The 16671-nt window shown below is 43.6% G+C and overlaps 1 protein-coding gene across 1 annotated transcript in view; it reads left to right on the forward strand.

Moving 5' to 3' along the window:
* Positions 1 to 9177, forward strand: part of DNAJC3 (DnaJ heat shock protein family (Hsp40) member C3) — a gene marked incomplete at both ends in the record, with an annotated part of 50010 nt that extends 40833 nt beyond the window's left edge. The window contains 6 exons of the mRNA XM_080690347.1: positions 774 to 893; positions 1713 to 1818; positions 1903 to 2023; positions 6657 to 6789; positions 7553 to 7701; positions 9020 to 9177. Coding sequence (XP_080546473.1) covers positions 774 to 893; positions 1713 to 1818; positions 1903 to 2023; positions 6657 to 6789; positions 7553 to 7701; positions 9020 to 9177 — 787 coding nt within the window. The remainder of the gene's footprint in view (positions 1 to 773; positions 894 to 1712; positions 1819 to 1902; positions 2024 to 6656; positions 6790 to 7552; positions 7702 to 9019) is intronic.
* Between the last annotated feature and the right edge of the window lie 7494 nt (positions 9178 to 16671).

Here is a 16671-nt window from a genome sequence, read left to right on the forward strand (position 1 = left end):
AGTGAGACCCTGTTGCAAAATAAAACAATAATGTTGAGGTGTAGCTCAGAGGTAGAACACCCCTAGGTTCAATCCCTAATAACACACACACACACACACACACACACACACACGCACGCACGCACGCACACACGCACACATGTAAATGGGGGGGGGTATTTTATTTTAAAAACAAAGTGTTATTTTTTTTTTTTTGCAGGTTTTGGGATGGAACCCAGGGGCATTCAACCTCTGAGCTATACCCCGTGCCCTATTTTTTAATTCTTTATTTTGAAACAGGATCTCTCTAAGTTGCAGAGGGCCTCACTAAGTAGCCGAGGCTGTCCGTGAACTGTGATCCTCCAGTCTCAGCTTCCCAAATGCTGGGATTATGAGTGTGTGCCACCACGCTCGGCTTACAAAATGGCTTTTAATATCTAAGTTTCATATATAAAAGTGTATAGTAAGCTGGGTGTGGTGGCGCACGCTTGTAATCCCCACACTTGGGAGGCGGAGACAGGAGGATCACACAGATTCAAAGCCAGCCTCACTGGCTTAAGAGACCCTGTTTCCAAATAAAACTGTAAAAAATAGGTGCCTGGGAGTGTAGCCCAGAGGTAGAAGGGTTTCCAGAAACCCCAGTACCACCACCAAAAAAAAAAAAGTATATAGTAAATTATTAAGTACATTTCAATTGTTACAAGTAAATACTTTTATTATGATTTCTGTACTCAATATGGAAAATTACTCACTATTTTGACTAGAATATTTTTCTTTTTTAATTACATGAGCAGTGAAGTTCGAGAATGTCTTAAACTTGATCAGGATCATAAAAGGTGCTTTGCACACTATAAACAAGTAAAGAAACTTAATAAGCTGATTGAGTCGGCTGAAGAGCTCATCAGAGATGGGAGGTAAGACGGTGTCTATCCCTGCCATCCCTTGTGTTGGTTTCAAGCCATGTCTTTCTAGTCTGCTTTCTCTCATCTTGTTAAGAGTCTTAGAACAATCATATCCTTTCTAGGGTTTCTACTTTGACTTAGCTGGAGGAATTGGGAAAAGTACAGCTATCTCACTCTTCCAGAAATAGCCTTTCTTTTGAATGTTGTATTTAAACCTGTGTGTGTGTTTAATTCAGCCTGGAAATGTAGATTGCTGTGTTTTGGAAATAATGTTCCATAACATCATATAATTTATCTTTTAGTTTGCCTTACTTGAAAAGAGTAACTTAGTATATAACATGACTCTTAGAAATCTTGAAAAGTGAGGAATTTAAGCAGGTTCCCTCTCTAAGGAACTACATTGTACTTAGTTATAAAAATTGATATTTATTAATAAAATGGCATATAATAGACTCTTATTTTTGTGAAAATATGTAGTAACCCAGAAATGAAAGGACATTTGTTTTGTTGAAAGTGCTTGGTGTATGTCAGACTGTAGGAGTAAGTTTCAAAATCATGATCTTTGTTCTGTAGAGAACTTCACCTTTGGGTTTCATTGGTACTGTCGGCACACTTAGATTTTCCTGTGAGTCTCTCCTGTGGCCAGATGTTTTTCTCCTGCCTCTGGATTGTGTCTTCCATGCTACTCTAGATCAGTGAGGTTGAGTATATTTGGAGGCAGGTGCTTATTCTGTTGAATTGGAAAGGAACGCGTAGTGAAGCAGAGGGCTCTTTCTGTAGTTCTGGACATAGAATTTCATTTTTACTCATTACAGTTTGCTCATTTAATAGATACACAGACGCAACCAGCAAATATGAATCTGTCATGAAAACAGAGCCCAGCATTGTCGAATATACAGTTCGTTCAAAAGAAAGGATTTGTCATTGCTTTTCTAAGGTAACAGTTGTTGACTTGTTCTCAGAAATGCAAACAATTCATATGTAGAATAACAAGCATGACTTTTCTCACATTGACTTTTAGGATGAGAAGCCCGTTGAAGCCATTAGAGTATGTTCTGAAGTTCTGCAAATGGAGCCCCACAATGTGAATGCTCTGAAGGATCGAGCAGAGGCCTACTTAATAGAAGAGATGTATGATGAAGGTAAATCTCTAGGAATTTGGTTCGTCATATCTAAAGGTTAATGATATGAAATCAGTACAAGCCAGGCATGGTGGCGCACGCCTGTAATCCCAGCATTGGGAGGCTGAGACAGGAGGATCGCGGTTCAGGGACAGCCTCAGCTACTACTTAGTGAGGCCCTTTGCAACTCAGTGAGACCCTGTTTCAAAATAAAGGATAAAAAAATAGGGCTGGGTGTGTAACTTGGAAGTAAAATGCACCTGGGTTCCATTCCCAGACCCGCAAAAAAAAAAAATCAGTACATGGTCAGTGGCATTTTATTTTATTATGTAGTTCTGGGGATTGAACCCAAGAGCTTTTTACCTCCTAGCCAAACCTCCAGTCCTATTTTTTGTTCTTTATTTTGAAACGGGTCTCACCAGGTTGTGGAGGGCCTAGGTAACTGAGGTTGGTCCTCTGTTACCTTCAGACTATTTAGTAGCTGTTTGGGTAGCTGTTTACTTCAGTTCAAGTTGAAGTAGTAAGAGAGATTCCTGCTGGATGTTAGAAAGACCTTAATAAAGACAGTGCCCTGTTCTCTGAAGATAACTAAGGTATATAGAGTAGTACATACACATTAAAAAAACAGAATTATATGTATTGTTTTGCAACTTTTTTGTGTGACAGTATATTGTGAACATTTAATTCAGATCTTTTTTAAAAATTGAGTCTTTTAGACAGTTATTGCAAAGATTTTGTTTCAAGTCAGGTTAAGTATTTTAAATAAACAACAGTAGTTTTCTGTTATAGAAAGATCTGAATGGTAAAACTTGTTTTGTGGTATTTTTTTTTAAGGCAGACTAGTCACTCAGTCTTTTCCTGTTTTTCCCAATTTGCAAAGAATCTTTCTCTTAAGCACTTTTCAGGGAGTGATGATGACTCTGGTTACCATTATTGGAGGAACATTCTGTAGTCAGACCTTCTGGCTTGAGGGGAGTTTGAAGTATACCCAGTCAAAAGCAGGTCTTAGTATTCATAACAGTGCTTCAGCTGGGCACATGAAGACCCTTCTGGCTTATTTCTTTTCACTTTTGTACTCATTTGTCCCCTTGAAGAGATGGTTTTTGCTAGGATTTTACAGTCTAGTTTTGAATCTCTTGATCAAAGGCACTTTTGTCATAAGTATATAAACCCTCAGTTATAATGGTGAAGTTAGAGAAGCTACAGAAAAATTGAAAGCACTTAGCTAGCAGAAAAAAGGCCAGCTTCAAGTTAATTATTGAAGAAAAAGATGGTTAACACTACATCTGCCTTTGAATTCTTTTTCCTAAAAATTCTTTTAAATATGAATTTATTCTTTGTCTTATGCTTTTACAAGAGTAAAATTGTTGTTTGAGTCACAAGTATGGAAATTAACTCAACAGAGAGAAAGAGAAAAAGTGGAGAGACAGAATTTAGTAAATGAGCAATAACGTTGCCTAGCAGGCTCGATCATGGTGTCCTTGGCGAAGGCTTTCTTTCCATATCCACGTTTACGAATTTTACCTGCTTTAAAGCCATCAACTTAAAATGAATTAAGAATCCATGGGTTCGTGGATAGTGGAACATTGAGCTTTTTTAATCTGGGAGTCAGCACAAAGGATGTACAGGCCATTTCTTGAGGATGCCTTTGAACTCATGAAACATGAACAGGAACTCTTTGGACCGTAGGAAGGCTTTTTGTTTTGTGGGTCTGGGGATGGAACCCAGGGGCATTCGACCTTCAAGCTACACCCCCTGCCCTATTTTTTATTCTTTATTTTGAAACAGAGTCTCACTAAGTTGCGGAGGGCCTCACTAAGTAGCTGAGGCTGGTTGTGAATCGCAATCCTCTGGTCTCAGCCTCCGGAATGCTGGGATTACAAGCGTGCGCCACCACGCCCAGCTCCTTAGCTGTTTTGAAGGAGGCTGTTTTGAAGGAGGCTGTTTTGAAGGAGTTTTTGAGAGGAATAAACTGACACTGAAGCAAAACTAAATGTTGGTAAATACAGGGATTACTCCGATATCCTCATGAGATAAGCAGTTAGTTATATTTGCTAGAACCTGTTGCACTAGGGGAGTACCCCCTGTGTATTTTATTGACTGATGCATTCCTGGCACTTTTTTGTTGTTGTTGTTGGTACTGGGGTTCCTGGAAGCCCTTCTACCTCTGGGCTACACTCCTAGACCTATTTTTACATTTTTATTTGGAAACAGGGTCTCGTAAGCCAGCGCGCGTGGCTGGCTCCGAACCTGCGCGATCCTCCTGTCTCTGCCTCCCAAGTGCGGGGATTACAAGCGTGCGCCACCACGCCCGGCATTCCTGGCACATTTTGAACACACTCATATTTTCTGAATGAAGGGATATAGTTAACTCTTTTCTAGAGCAAAAGTTGGCAAATGTTTTCTGTAAAGGGCTAGGTAGTAAGCCTGATGTGGTAGCGCATGCTTGTAATTCCAGTACTTGGGAGGCTGAGACAGGCTGTCCTTGTGGGTTCGAGGACAGCCTAGGCAATTTGTACCATTTCACCATAAAAAGTAAAATGAGGCTGGGGTTTAGTTCAGAGGTAGAATGCCCCTGGGTTCAGTCCTTCGTACAGACAAAATAGAAAATAATAAAAGTCGATAGTAAATCGTACTGGTTCTGCATGCCATGTGGTTTCTGTTACTCCTTTGTGAGTGAATAGGCCTGGCTGTGTGCCAGTAAACCTTTGGCAAGAACAGGCTGTGGGCTGGTGGCGCTGTTTCTTTTGTACCATTAAGAAGGAGGGAAAGCATCGCATCCCAGTGGTAAGTGTGGGAGTAGTGAGAGTGGTCAGACGTGGCTCTTCTGAAGGAAGACGGCTGTGAGACTTACAGGAGTGTGTTGGCTGGAGAGGAGAGTGTCGTACCAGTCCTGTGTGCATAGCGGGGAGCTCAGGGCAGCTCGGCGGGTGGGATGGTCCTAGGACACCCGCCCAGCTGCCGCGGGAGCTGCATTTTGCCATCCTGCGGACGGCTGTCTTGCCTCAGGTCTGTAGAGGTTCTAGAGCCCTTGAGCTCTGCCCCACTTCCCTTCCTGACCCCGCAGCCACATTGGGCACCCACTCTGCACACACACCTGCCACCTACTCTTTAAAGCTGCACCTGGGCCCTGGGGATGGGTCTGCGGCCAGCTGCTTTATAGACCAGGCAAGGGCCTGGCCCTTCTCCTTTGTCTTCCTGCAGGCCAGCCTGACGTGCCTTATGGCAACTTCTGCCAGGGTGAAAAACCTTGGCCAATGTTTTTTTGGTGAAAAATCAAAGCAATTAGGCCCTCCTGCAATATGAATTTAGATTGTGGTTCTCACTTCTTGGGATTATTTTTTTTATCATGATTCCATTTAACTTTTTTTTTTTGTGTGTGTGTGTGGGTCTGGGGATATCACTCAGGGGTATTTGACCTCTGAGCTACACTCCCTGCCCTACTTTCTATTATTTATTTATTTATTTATTTATTTATTTATTTATTTATTTTTTTGTGGTACTGGGGTTCCTGGAAGCCCTTCTACCTCCAGGCTACGCTCCCAGACCTATTTTATATTTTTGAAACAGGGTCTCTTACGCCAGCGCGGCTGGCTTCGAACCTGCGCGATCCTCCTGTCTCCGCCTTCCAAGCGCGGGGATTACAAGCGTGCGCCACCACGCCCGGCTCTATTTTTTATTTTTAAATTTTTAAAATTAAAAAAAAAATTGTTGTACTGAAGGTGGAGCCCAGGGGATTTTCTACCTCTGAACTATACTCCCAGATCTGTTTTATATTTTATTTGGAAACAGGGTCTCACTAAGTTGCTGAGAGCTTCACTAAGTAGCTGAGGCTGGCTTCGAACCTGTGCGATCCTCCTGTCTCAGCTTCCCAAGGACTAGGATTGGAAGCATGCACCATCACGCCCGGTTCAGATACTCTTTTTTTTTTTTTGGTGGTACTGGGGTTCCTGGAAACCCTTCTCCGGGCTACACTCCCAGACCTATTTTTTATGTTTTTATTTGGAAACAGGGTTTCTTAAACAAGTGAGGGGCTTTGAACCTGTGCGATCCTCCTGTCTCCGCCTCCCAAGCGGGGTGATTACAAGTGTGCGCCACCACGCCTGGCTCAGATACTCTTTTAACATCTAAAATACTCTAAAAGATGTACTGTGGATTATCATCAGACTTTTCATATCAGGACTGTGTTTTGACAAAGATGAGGCTTGTTCGTCTGTGTCGAACCCTGTGGCTGTCCTGTCTGCTGATGGGTACGGCCGCTGCTGTCCTAGCCTTGTGCTTGAGTGTGCAACTCTAGTGACAATGCACATCTTCTCTGCCAGGGTCTTACTTTCCTTTACAGTAGTTGCTTTAGTGTTAGTGGTGGTTAACATTGCTCTGTATAATATAAAGTCAAGATCTTGAGATGCTCGGAAGGAGGCATGCGTAGATAATGTGGACAAGTAAAGCATCAACAGAGAATTTTATTCAGTGGAGGCAGTGAGCTTCCTAACTTCAGCATTAATTATGTTTTTTGCAAGTTAGGCTTTTAGCAGGAAGGAATGGTAAAAGGGTGAAGGGGCTGGGCACGAGGACTCCAATCATTTGGCAAGATTTGTAATGGCAGTGTATTACAATTCCCCTTAACGCCATTGTCTTAAACACATTTTGACAGCTATTCAAGATTACGAAGCTGCTCAGGAACATAATGAAAATGACCAGCAGATTCGGGAAGGTCTAGAGAAAGCACAGAGACTGCTGAAGCAGTCACAGAAACGAGATTATTATAAAATCTTGGGAGTAAAAAGGTGAATTTTAATTTTAAAATTTGTATTGCTCTATCTAATCGATTGATTTAAAGCTATTCATTGCCTTTTCTTTCTCTGATTTTCATTTTAGTCATATGTTATTCTAAAAATGTTTAACAACATAAAGCTACTTTGAATATGTTACAGGCAAACTTCTTTGATAAGAGACCATTAATGCAATAATAATTAAAAGTTGGTGACAAAGGCTGTGGCATGAATAGGTTCATACCTAGATTTTTAGGAATGATTAAGGAGTGAGCTTTCTTTTGGTGAGAATAGGAGGGGGAGGGGGATAAAGACAAGACAAAAAACCCCCAAAACCCTCTAAGCCTAAAAATAAAGATGTGCTTTTCTAAAAATCACCTTCCCTGATCCAGTGAACTTTCAATCCAAAGTCCAAAACTTTGTTACAATATTAAGTAAATTAATCCCAAAGCAAAGAGTTCAAAGAGTCAGAGTATCTTTCTAATGCCAAAAAAGAATGGATTCATGGTAGCCTGGTGATTCAGAAGGGGAACTGAACTTCAGAAAGGGAAAGTGCAAGGTCTGAAAGGACCAGTCTCCATTCCCAGTGAACAAGTGTCTGGGGAAGCCTGGCTGGCCCTCGTGGCCACCCGGCACCACATGTCAAATCTGCAGCGTATGCCACCATTGGGACTGTTAGGAGAATCCAGTTGTCAGTGGGATCTTAAGCCAGATCTTTTCATTTTTATGGCGGTAGGACAATTTTTAACTAATGCTTGTTAATCTTATTACCCCTCAGAAATGCCAAAAAGCAAGAAATCATTAAAGCATACCGAAAATTAGCACTACAGTGGCACCCTGATAACTTCCAAAATGAAGAAGAAAAGAAAAAGGCGGAGAAGAAGTTCATTGACATAGCAGCTGCCAAAGAAGTCCTTTCTGATCCGGGTAGGCTCGCCTTTGACATCTTTTCCGTACACGGAAGAGTGTATTGGTGGCTTGTTAGCAGAGTCAGGAGAGGGTGGAGTGTGGACCGTGAGGGCCGAGAATGGCGCTCAGCACCGCGGTCCGCAAGTTCCTCTGTATCTGCTCCATTCCACTCTGGAGACCAGATACACGTGGCAGTGGAAAGATGGTGAAATGTGGACTCGGAAGGGCAGACTTGGGGGATTTTCTACTTGAACAGGTCACTACAACTTTCGAAGCCTCAGGTTTTTGAACCTGTGATATGAGAACACTGAGCATAGCGCATTATTTTTTGGCTCAAGGATGAATTCCAAGAAACCTGCAGGAGCACAGCGAGGAAATGGTGGGAGGAGAGCAGACAGCTGGCCGGGCCGGCTGCGCCGCACCCAATCAGATGAGTGCGTGCACGGGAGTGTGCTCTTTTACTATGTGTGACCTGGGAGGTGAGCGCAAGACAGGCAAGAACCGAGGCGACCTCAAGCAGAGCAAGCCAACTCTTCCGCTTTGCAAATCTTTAAGGCCTACTTATGCTTTGTTCTTGGTAGAGACAGAAATGCACTTCACCAGTAGGAAAACATACTGTCTGTTCTGTCCTGTAGCAGCTGTCCAGTGCCCACAATGGCCCATGAGTGGCAGGGCTCCGAGGCCCCTGTGTGACGTGGGGCCCTGTGGTGTGTTTCTTAGGAAGGGAACTCAGCTGTGTCTCAGGGAAGTGGAGCTGAGACTGTCCACTGGGAAGAGAACTGCAGGTCCCTTTCTCTACCTCCCGTTTCTTCTCAGGATGAACTGTCTTTTTCTAAAGGCCCGCTCAGTCCTCGCCGTGGTCTCTTGGCGTGGGGCTGAGGCATGGTGGTTGAGCACCATTCTCAGATGGGAGGGCAGTCAGCCTCTGGAGCACCTGGCCTGCCCTCACGTCTGAGGCACCGAGTGTATTCAGGTGGAACAGTGAGGCTCAAGTGCCCCTTGCATGCTTGGGGAAGAGGACCAAGGGAGCTGCCAGACAGGCTGTGCTTAGGGTCTTAGGGTGGGGACATATCTGTATTTAATCTAGAGAGTGTGACTTTTGGACACCTCTTTGTGTTTGTTTTCTCCAAAAAATTCCTGTATAGCTCCCTGAGGTGAGAATTAGGGGGCCTGAATTTCACCTTCCTGTCATTGGCATTTAATCTCGTCTGTTTTTTCTGGTGGGACTGGGAGAGTGTGGATTTAAGTATCAGACACAACTGTGTGACAACTGAAAATAGTTTCCTGCCCCCATCTCTAACACACCTGGGTCTTAATCTGCTCATTTTTTATCTAGAAATGAGGAAGAAGTTTGATGATGGAGAAGACCCCCTGGATGCAGAGAGCCAGCAAGGAGGCGGTGGCAACCCTTTCCACAGAAGCTGGAACTCATGGCAAGGGTTCAATCCCTTCAGCTCAGGAGGACCGTTTAGATTTAAATTTCACTTCAATTAAACCAACTTATTTTTGGCTCTTCTTCCTTAATTTTTTAAAGAGTAAAAACAAAGAAATCTTGTTCTGGGATCCTATTGAGAAAATTTTCAGATCTTTCATTTTGTCCATGACCAAAGAGTTCTTTTAATAGGAAAAAAAATCTGTTCGATTTATCCACGTTAGATAGGCCGATGGGCTTGCGAGGGTGGGGAGGTGAGGAACGGTTCTATTTTTGACAAGGTAGCTCATACTCATTTTATGAGTGGGAAGTGCTCACCTGTGCCAGTGCTCGTGTGTTCTGTGTCTGGACACTGGGGCGCAGAGAGTCTTCCCTGGATAGTCTGGCACAGTACCTGTAAGGAGGAGCTGTCATCTTCAAAGTGGTTTGTGTTTCAGTCTTTTTAAAGCGAATATAAACAGGTGGGGTTTATTGTTCTTAGAGACAATTATGGTTAGCTTTTGGTCAGTTCAGTCACTTCCCCGTGCTTACTCCTGCGCCAGCATCAACATGATGACTGTCCTTGAGAGGGGACAGATCCATCTTTTAGGAAACCTGCCTTCACATGGGCATGGTAGACCATATGTCTAGGTGTAGACTGGATCAATGTTAAAATATATTTTGCTCAATACCTATAGAAGAATACTGAAAAAACCACTTGAATTTAATTACAAACCCAGGGGCTCTTTTGTTTGAAATTAAATAGAACAGATTAACGTAAAGTAATATGTAAAATAGGTCCAGATCATAATAGCAGTGGTTGTTATATGATTCCCAGTTTCAAGCAATGTCGAAGGACAGTTTCTGAGTGCTGATAGGTACTCTGCCTAACACACAGTACAGACTGGCGAACCTGGTCAGCATTATGTACCCACTATCATTTCATTTAGTAAGATGGCGTCTCCTCCTGAGATACCGTCCTCTTACTTTTTAAGAAGGTAACTATTTAACAAATGTACTACTCAGTCTTCATATACTAGATGATTTTTGCCCTAAAAAAATGAGTGTTACTAAATCAAGAACATTGACTATATGGAATTATCAATGCTGCATTTAAAACCTAAAAGTACTACCTTTATTCTAGAAAGGTTTTTGTTTTTGCCTTGAAGAATCTTGGAACCTTTTAAGCATTCAAGGGTCTACGATATGCTCCTGTGAAGGGAAGCATCTTCATTCCTCGTGGGAAGCACCCTGACCACAGCTGTCTACAGCAGCCAAGCACAGACCGCCTTCTTCTGCAGCCGTGCCCTAAACACATGTGGAACCTGAAGGACATAGATCACATGGTTGAGCTGAGCAAACCACTTAAAATGTTTTTGCTTCTAGTCAAGAGCCTTTTCTCACCAATAAACTTCACAGTGCATTTTGAAAACTAGTGAGTGGCTTGCAGCTTTCATTTTGTTTTAATGTCTCAAAATTCAAGCCAGTATGAAAATAATTTGAGGTAAATTCATTTTTGTTCTTTAATCTGAGCAACCTCGTTTCTAGTTACGTCATCAGTAGCATTTTTTCAACCCGGTTCCTGGATGTCACTGTGACTTCTTTGAAATCAGCGTGAGCCTCTACCTACCTTCAAAATAAGGATTTTCACAGAACAAAGGAAACATTACGTCACTGGCCCTTCATTTGGAGAGCGTGAGAAGCTGCTGGCAAGACGGGACGCAACGGAGGCCTGGGCCGCGCCCCTCCCAACGTGCTGCCAGAAGGTTTTTTGCACTTTTTCCCCTCTTGACTTGTAATCACCAAAGTAGCTGTGGATTCAGTTTAGTCATCTTAACCAAAATTCGCAGTTACTCGCCTGTTTTCAGTGAAGAGGGAGTAGAAGATTTGTTGCCAACACCCTGGAGGAGACACTCTGAAATCCATCCTGGCGATTTGCGTGCCAGCCTGGATGTCCGTGGCAGCCTTCCGGAGTTCACCCACATCACACATGGTCGCCGTCTGCTTTCCCTAAGTGGCAGCTGAGGAGAATCCCGAGTGTCGAGGGTCGAGAGGCGGTTCCTCCCAGCTGCCCGGCACAGGTCGTCATCAGCAGGGGAAACGCATTACTGTTAAAGCCTCTTTCCTTTCGTTGTGGGGCTACTTCCACATTCCACTTTCTATTTTCAGCAACTGCAGGTGCCAGGTGACCTTCGTGGCTCCTCTGGGAAAAATGCGGTCAGAGGGGGGTGCCCCGGCCTTAGCTGTGCTCAGTTCTGCAATCCCCTCTGGTGGGGGAGCTAGAGTGTCACTGGCCTGGTCACTGGGCACTTTCCACAGCAGGAAGTAAAACACATCCGCCTAGAAACGTCTTAGGGAGGTTCTAGGAAGGGAGACTACATTTAATTCATTCCTTAGTTCTGACAGTTTGTGCTGATGAAACAATTCCAACAGTTTGCTAATATAGACTGGATGTAACATTAATTTAAAATGTCTTTCTCATGTAGTCAGTGTTAAAGGTCTGTTTTAAAATATCAGTATGAAAACAAGTTGCTGGAGCTCTGATAATGGAATCTTAAAAACTACCCACGAGAAATGTGTTGAAGAAAAATGTGTTACTGATGGTCAAGTAGAAAAAGGCCAGTGGAATCACAATTTGAAGTCGCCATTATTTTCTGTTCCTAGAGGATAATGAAGTTTCACCTCTAAAGGCAGGAAATTGGTCAGAAGGTTGACATTTACCATGAAGAAAGTGTGTCAGATGTGGAGATTGAGAAATGGCTCCTTAGGTGTGTTGGAGCCACCTGCCTTACCGCTGGAAGGCGCTGGTGACGGGCCTCGAGAAAAAAAATATCTCCACCGAGCACACATCAGTGGAGTAGCCTAGAGAAATCCACACGACTTTCTTGAATGTAGTGACTTTTCTGTATTTATGAAAGAAGGAAGGCAAGTGCTAATTTTGCCGCCGCCGACTATCCTTATTCTAGATCATTCCTTTTCTGTTAGTGGCAGAGTTTATTCTCTAATTTCAAATGATGTTAAGAGGTGAGGATGATTTTAACAGATAATTTCATTTGCTGAATGATTAAGGAGTAAAATTAGCCACCACGTGGCTTTGTGTAGGGAAGCAGAGCACAGGGAGGTGGACTGGGCATGGTGGACAAGTTAGGACTCTTGAGGTTGTAGTTTGCTTTGAATGGGTCAATAGTAACTTAATCCATCTCAATTTAGTGTTTTAATAAAAGAGGAACTTAAAATTATTTGAAATGGGTCTCAGACATGTCTATAAATATGGGTACTATTTTTATGCCCGTGTATTTTCACTTTAATAAAAATATTTATGGTCATACCAGTACTTTCTTGCTTTTGATTCATGTTTAGTCTCTGAGTATAAAGTCTGCCTTAGAAGTCTGTTTCCAACTTTGCTTCACACAAAACCTGTGACCGAGGTGACGGGCCCTGGTGCTGAGCGCCAGCACCACAGGCTGGCTCAAAGTGCAGGGTGGTCAGTCTCTAAACCTCCCCAGCCCACATAGCCAGGCTTAAAGGGGACAGTTCTTCATCTTAATATGAAAATCTTAACATTCAAATGGCTTCGTGTGAACATCTTCCCTTTATTTGTTGATTTCTATTGTTTTAGGGAAAGAGGGAGGGTGCTGTACCGTCTCAGATTTCTTTTCTTTTTTTTTGGTGGTACTGGGGTTCCTGGAAGCCCTTCTACCTCTGGGCTACACTCCCAGACCTATTTTTATACTTTTTATTTGGAAACAGGGTCTCTTAAGTCAGCACGACTGGCTTCGAACCTGAGCGATCCTCCTGTCTCCGCCTCCCAAGCACGGGGATTACAAGTGTGTGCCACCACGCCCGGTTAGATTTCTAAAAAGTAGCTCTCTTGATTATATATTCTGCATATCTTATGATTCTAGAAGAGTCACACTACTTATAAATTTTCCGAGAGCTCAAGGTTCTCATTTTTTGTGTGTGTGGGGGTTGAACCCAGGGATATTCTTCCTCCAAGCTATGCCCTCAGCCCTATTTTATTTTGAAACAGGGTTGCACTAAGTTGTAGAGGGACTTGCTAAATTGCTGAGGATGGGGTTGAACCTGCAATTCTGTCTCCCAAGTACTGAGATTATAGGCAGGTGCTACCATCCACCTCCATTTTTTTTTTTTTTTTTGAGGTACTTTGATTGGGACCCAGCTGCATTCTACCTCTGAGCTACACTCTTAGCCCTACTTTTTATTCATTATTTTGAAACAGGGTCTCACTGAGTTGCAAAGAGTCTAAGTAGCTGAGGCTGTCTGTGAACTGCGATCCTCCTGTCTTCGCCTTCCAAGCGCGGGGATTACAAGTGTGCGCCACCACGCCCGGCTCCAATTTTTTTTTTTTTTTTTTTTTTTTTTTTTTTTTTTTAGTGGTACTGGGGTTCTTGGAAGCCCTTCTGCCTCCGGGCTACACTCCCAGACCTATTTTATATTTTTGAGACAGGGTCTCTTACGCCAGCGCGGCTGGCATCGAACCTGCGTGCGCCACCACGCCCAGCCCGGCTCCAATTCTTAATAATGAAAAGCAAAGCAACATCAGTAAAACTAGAGCGTTTACCTGATAGAGTAAATACCTGTGTTTTGAAGTAAGGCGAGCATACAGGTGTGCACTGAGTAAGTAATTTTGGATTTATGTTCGTGGATGTCAGCCCTTCACTGCATTTTAGGGTCAAACTACCAAAGCTCTAGTTTCTAAACCCCCTGCATGACCTGCACTAGGGCCCCAGCCTCAGTCCTCACGTCAGCAAAGCTCCCTCCATTGTTCTCTGTCTGGTTAACACTCGCGCCTCACTTGAGCTTCGCCCTAACGTCTCTAGGCCTTTCCTGGCACTTGCCCTTCACCTTTCCATCTGGTATTCACTTAATGTCTGTCACTTGAACTAGTAACTTCAAAAAGGTCATTTTAGTATGGCAGATACTTAATTGTTACGTGTTGAGTTTGTTCAGGTCAGGGAGACCTACAATGTTACTGGACTTAATTTAGATAAAACTTCTCAGAGAAGTTTCAGGTGGAAAGTGACCTTAGAAGAAAAAAAAAGGCCACATGCCAGTGTAGGAGGACATCAGACAGGCCAGGCGCAGGCCTGAGGGCCAGTGCACGGGAAGGAGTTTGGATCTGACCCTCCAAACTAGTTAAGACAAGTTCTATTTACTTCAAAATTCATCTTACACAAAAAAGCCAAAATTACGTCACTTGCAAGAGGACGGAAAGACCTGGCGAACATTATGTTAAGTGAGATCAGCCAGGCACAGAAAGAGAAGGGACATATGTTTTCTCTAATATGCCCAAGCTAGGGAGCATTGGGGATACCAGAGGGACTCCAGATAATGGAGGGGAAACCTCAGCAAAGCTAGAAAGGAAGGGTAGGAGAGGAAGAAGGCTGAGGTTAATTAATGGAGGAGCTACATTCCAGTATGTGTAAAAGTATGAATGTAGCATAGTTAACCTGGACACTCACTATTGAGAGGGGGAAGGGGAACTGGGGGTGGAGAGGACACCAAGCAGCAGTCTGGATGTATGCCTTTTTTTTTTTTTTTTTTTTTTTTTGCGGTACCAGGGATGGAACCCAGGGGCATTGTACCTCTGAGCTATATCCCCAGCCCTATTTTTTAGTTTATTTATTTTTGGTGGTTCTGGGGTTCCTGGAAGCCCTTCTACCTCCGGGCTACACTCCCAGATCTATTTATATATATATTTTTATTTGGAAACAGGGTCTCTTAAGCCAGCGCAGCTGGCATCGAACCTGCACGATCCTCCTGTCTCCGCCTCCCAAGCGCGGGGATTACAAGCGTGCGCCACTACGCCCGGCTAGTCTTTTTATTTTTGAAACTGGGTCTCACTGAGTTGCAGAGGGCCTAAGTAGCTGAGGCTGTCCACGAACTGCGATTCTCCTGTCTCCACCTCCTGAATGATGCGATTACAAGCGTGCACCCCCACACCTGGCTTGGATGTATGCCATTTTCAATATGATCCACATTAAAAAAAAAAAAAAAGCCAGTATCCTAACTCTTCCTTCTCTCTTTATCCCTTAAACTTCAAATTAACATGAGGTTGATTTGGAGCTTTTGTCATGTGATTTTGAACCATTCTTTAATAAGTCTGAGTGATTTTTCTTTTTTCAATTTTAATAAAAACCTTTACTTTCTAGAACTATGTCAGGAAGGACATGAACTGTACTCTTTTGGACATAATTGAAGGGAACTTAAAATCAAGAACTATACAGGAGAATATCATTTTGCAAATCTGTTGTTAGTAGTTCTAAGTCAAGGGGCTTCACCCTAGAACGTTTCAGAAAAGTTTATATTTGATAAGATGGGTTAATAAACTGAAAAATAGGAACTGTCCCGTTGTTATAACACTTCAAACCTATTGTTTTTTTTAAGGCACAGTTCTGGGATTAACTTGCACGCATGATGAAGCACAAATGAAACAGTTGCTATAATTTAACTCTGGCTACCAAAATCCTGGCCTTTCACTTCTCCATGGCCTGACTGTACCCAAGGTGAGATTTTAACCACACGACTGCTTCCCCGGGAAGGCGGCGGGCTCCCTTCAGACTGTTCAGCAACAGAAGTGGCACAGCAGGAGCTAAGGCATGGCTTTTTGGCCCTGAGCACACACGTGTTTCTGGAGTCTGAGACTTGCCGGCCCTTGGCGATGACTACGTGTCCACGCTGGTCCTCGGTGACAGTACAACGTGTTCATTACGGGGAACTTCTCTGCTGCTGTATTTCAGAGAGGAACCTTCTCGTGATCATGCTTCAGTCCTCAAGGATCTTCCAACTTACTGTGTACCTCCTCCCGCCGGGTCCCCAGCCTCTCCTGGCTGGTGGTCACTTCTGGCCGGTGGCTTGTCAGATGCTGGGTCAGGCCTGGCACAGAGGGGCAACCTCCCTCTGGGCAAGATCCACTCGAGTTAAGCTACATTTTAAATGGACTGAGAAGCAATTTTACCTACCTCTGACCTTCTGGCTGTATCAGATCTGTCCCCCTCGGATCCCGAGTGTAAGTGGAGAGTGTGATGAGCACCCCTGTGAGAACGCCGTTCATACCCGAGAACAGTGTGCTATGAAGCGCCTATTCTGGTCTGCTGTAACCCTGAGCCTGAAGTTACTACACTTAAAGCTTTAATTCCCAGCTTAGATGAGCTGCCTGTTCTCGCATTTTTCTCTAAGAGAAGGAGAGAGAAAGCTTCACACAGTTAAAAAATAGTGTGCTTTCTCAGCATTTGATTTTTGTTAAAACTTGATTATAGGGGCCTGTACCTGAGAACTGTATTTGAGGATCCAGACGACAGCCTCAGCCTCTTTTGTTCAGCAACCCCAGGTTCTCTACAAGGATCACCGTGTGCTCATTACCTAAGTGTCCCCGAGGAGGGCCATAATGGTGCGGAAGGTTGTGTGCACTCAGAGTTCAATCTAACAGGACTTAAAAGTGAGCTATTTCATCAAGGAATGTCCCTGTAAAGAAATACCATATTTAAGCTGGGCCTGGTGTGCACACTTGTAATTCCAGTACTTGGGAGGCTGAGACAGGAGGATCCTAGGTTCAA

Source organism: Muscardinus avellanarius (genome assembly GCF_963383645.1).
Source record: "Muscardinus avellanarius genome assembly, chromosome: 2".
Lineage (NCBI taxonomy): Eukaryota > Metazoa > Chordata > Mammalia > Rodentia > Gliridae > Muscardinus > Muscardinus avellanarius.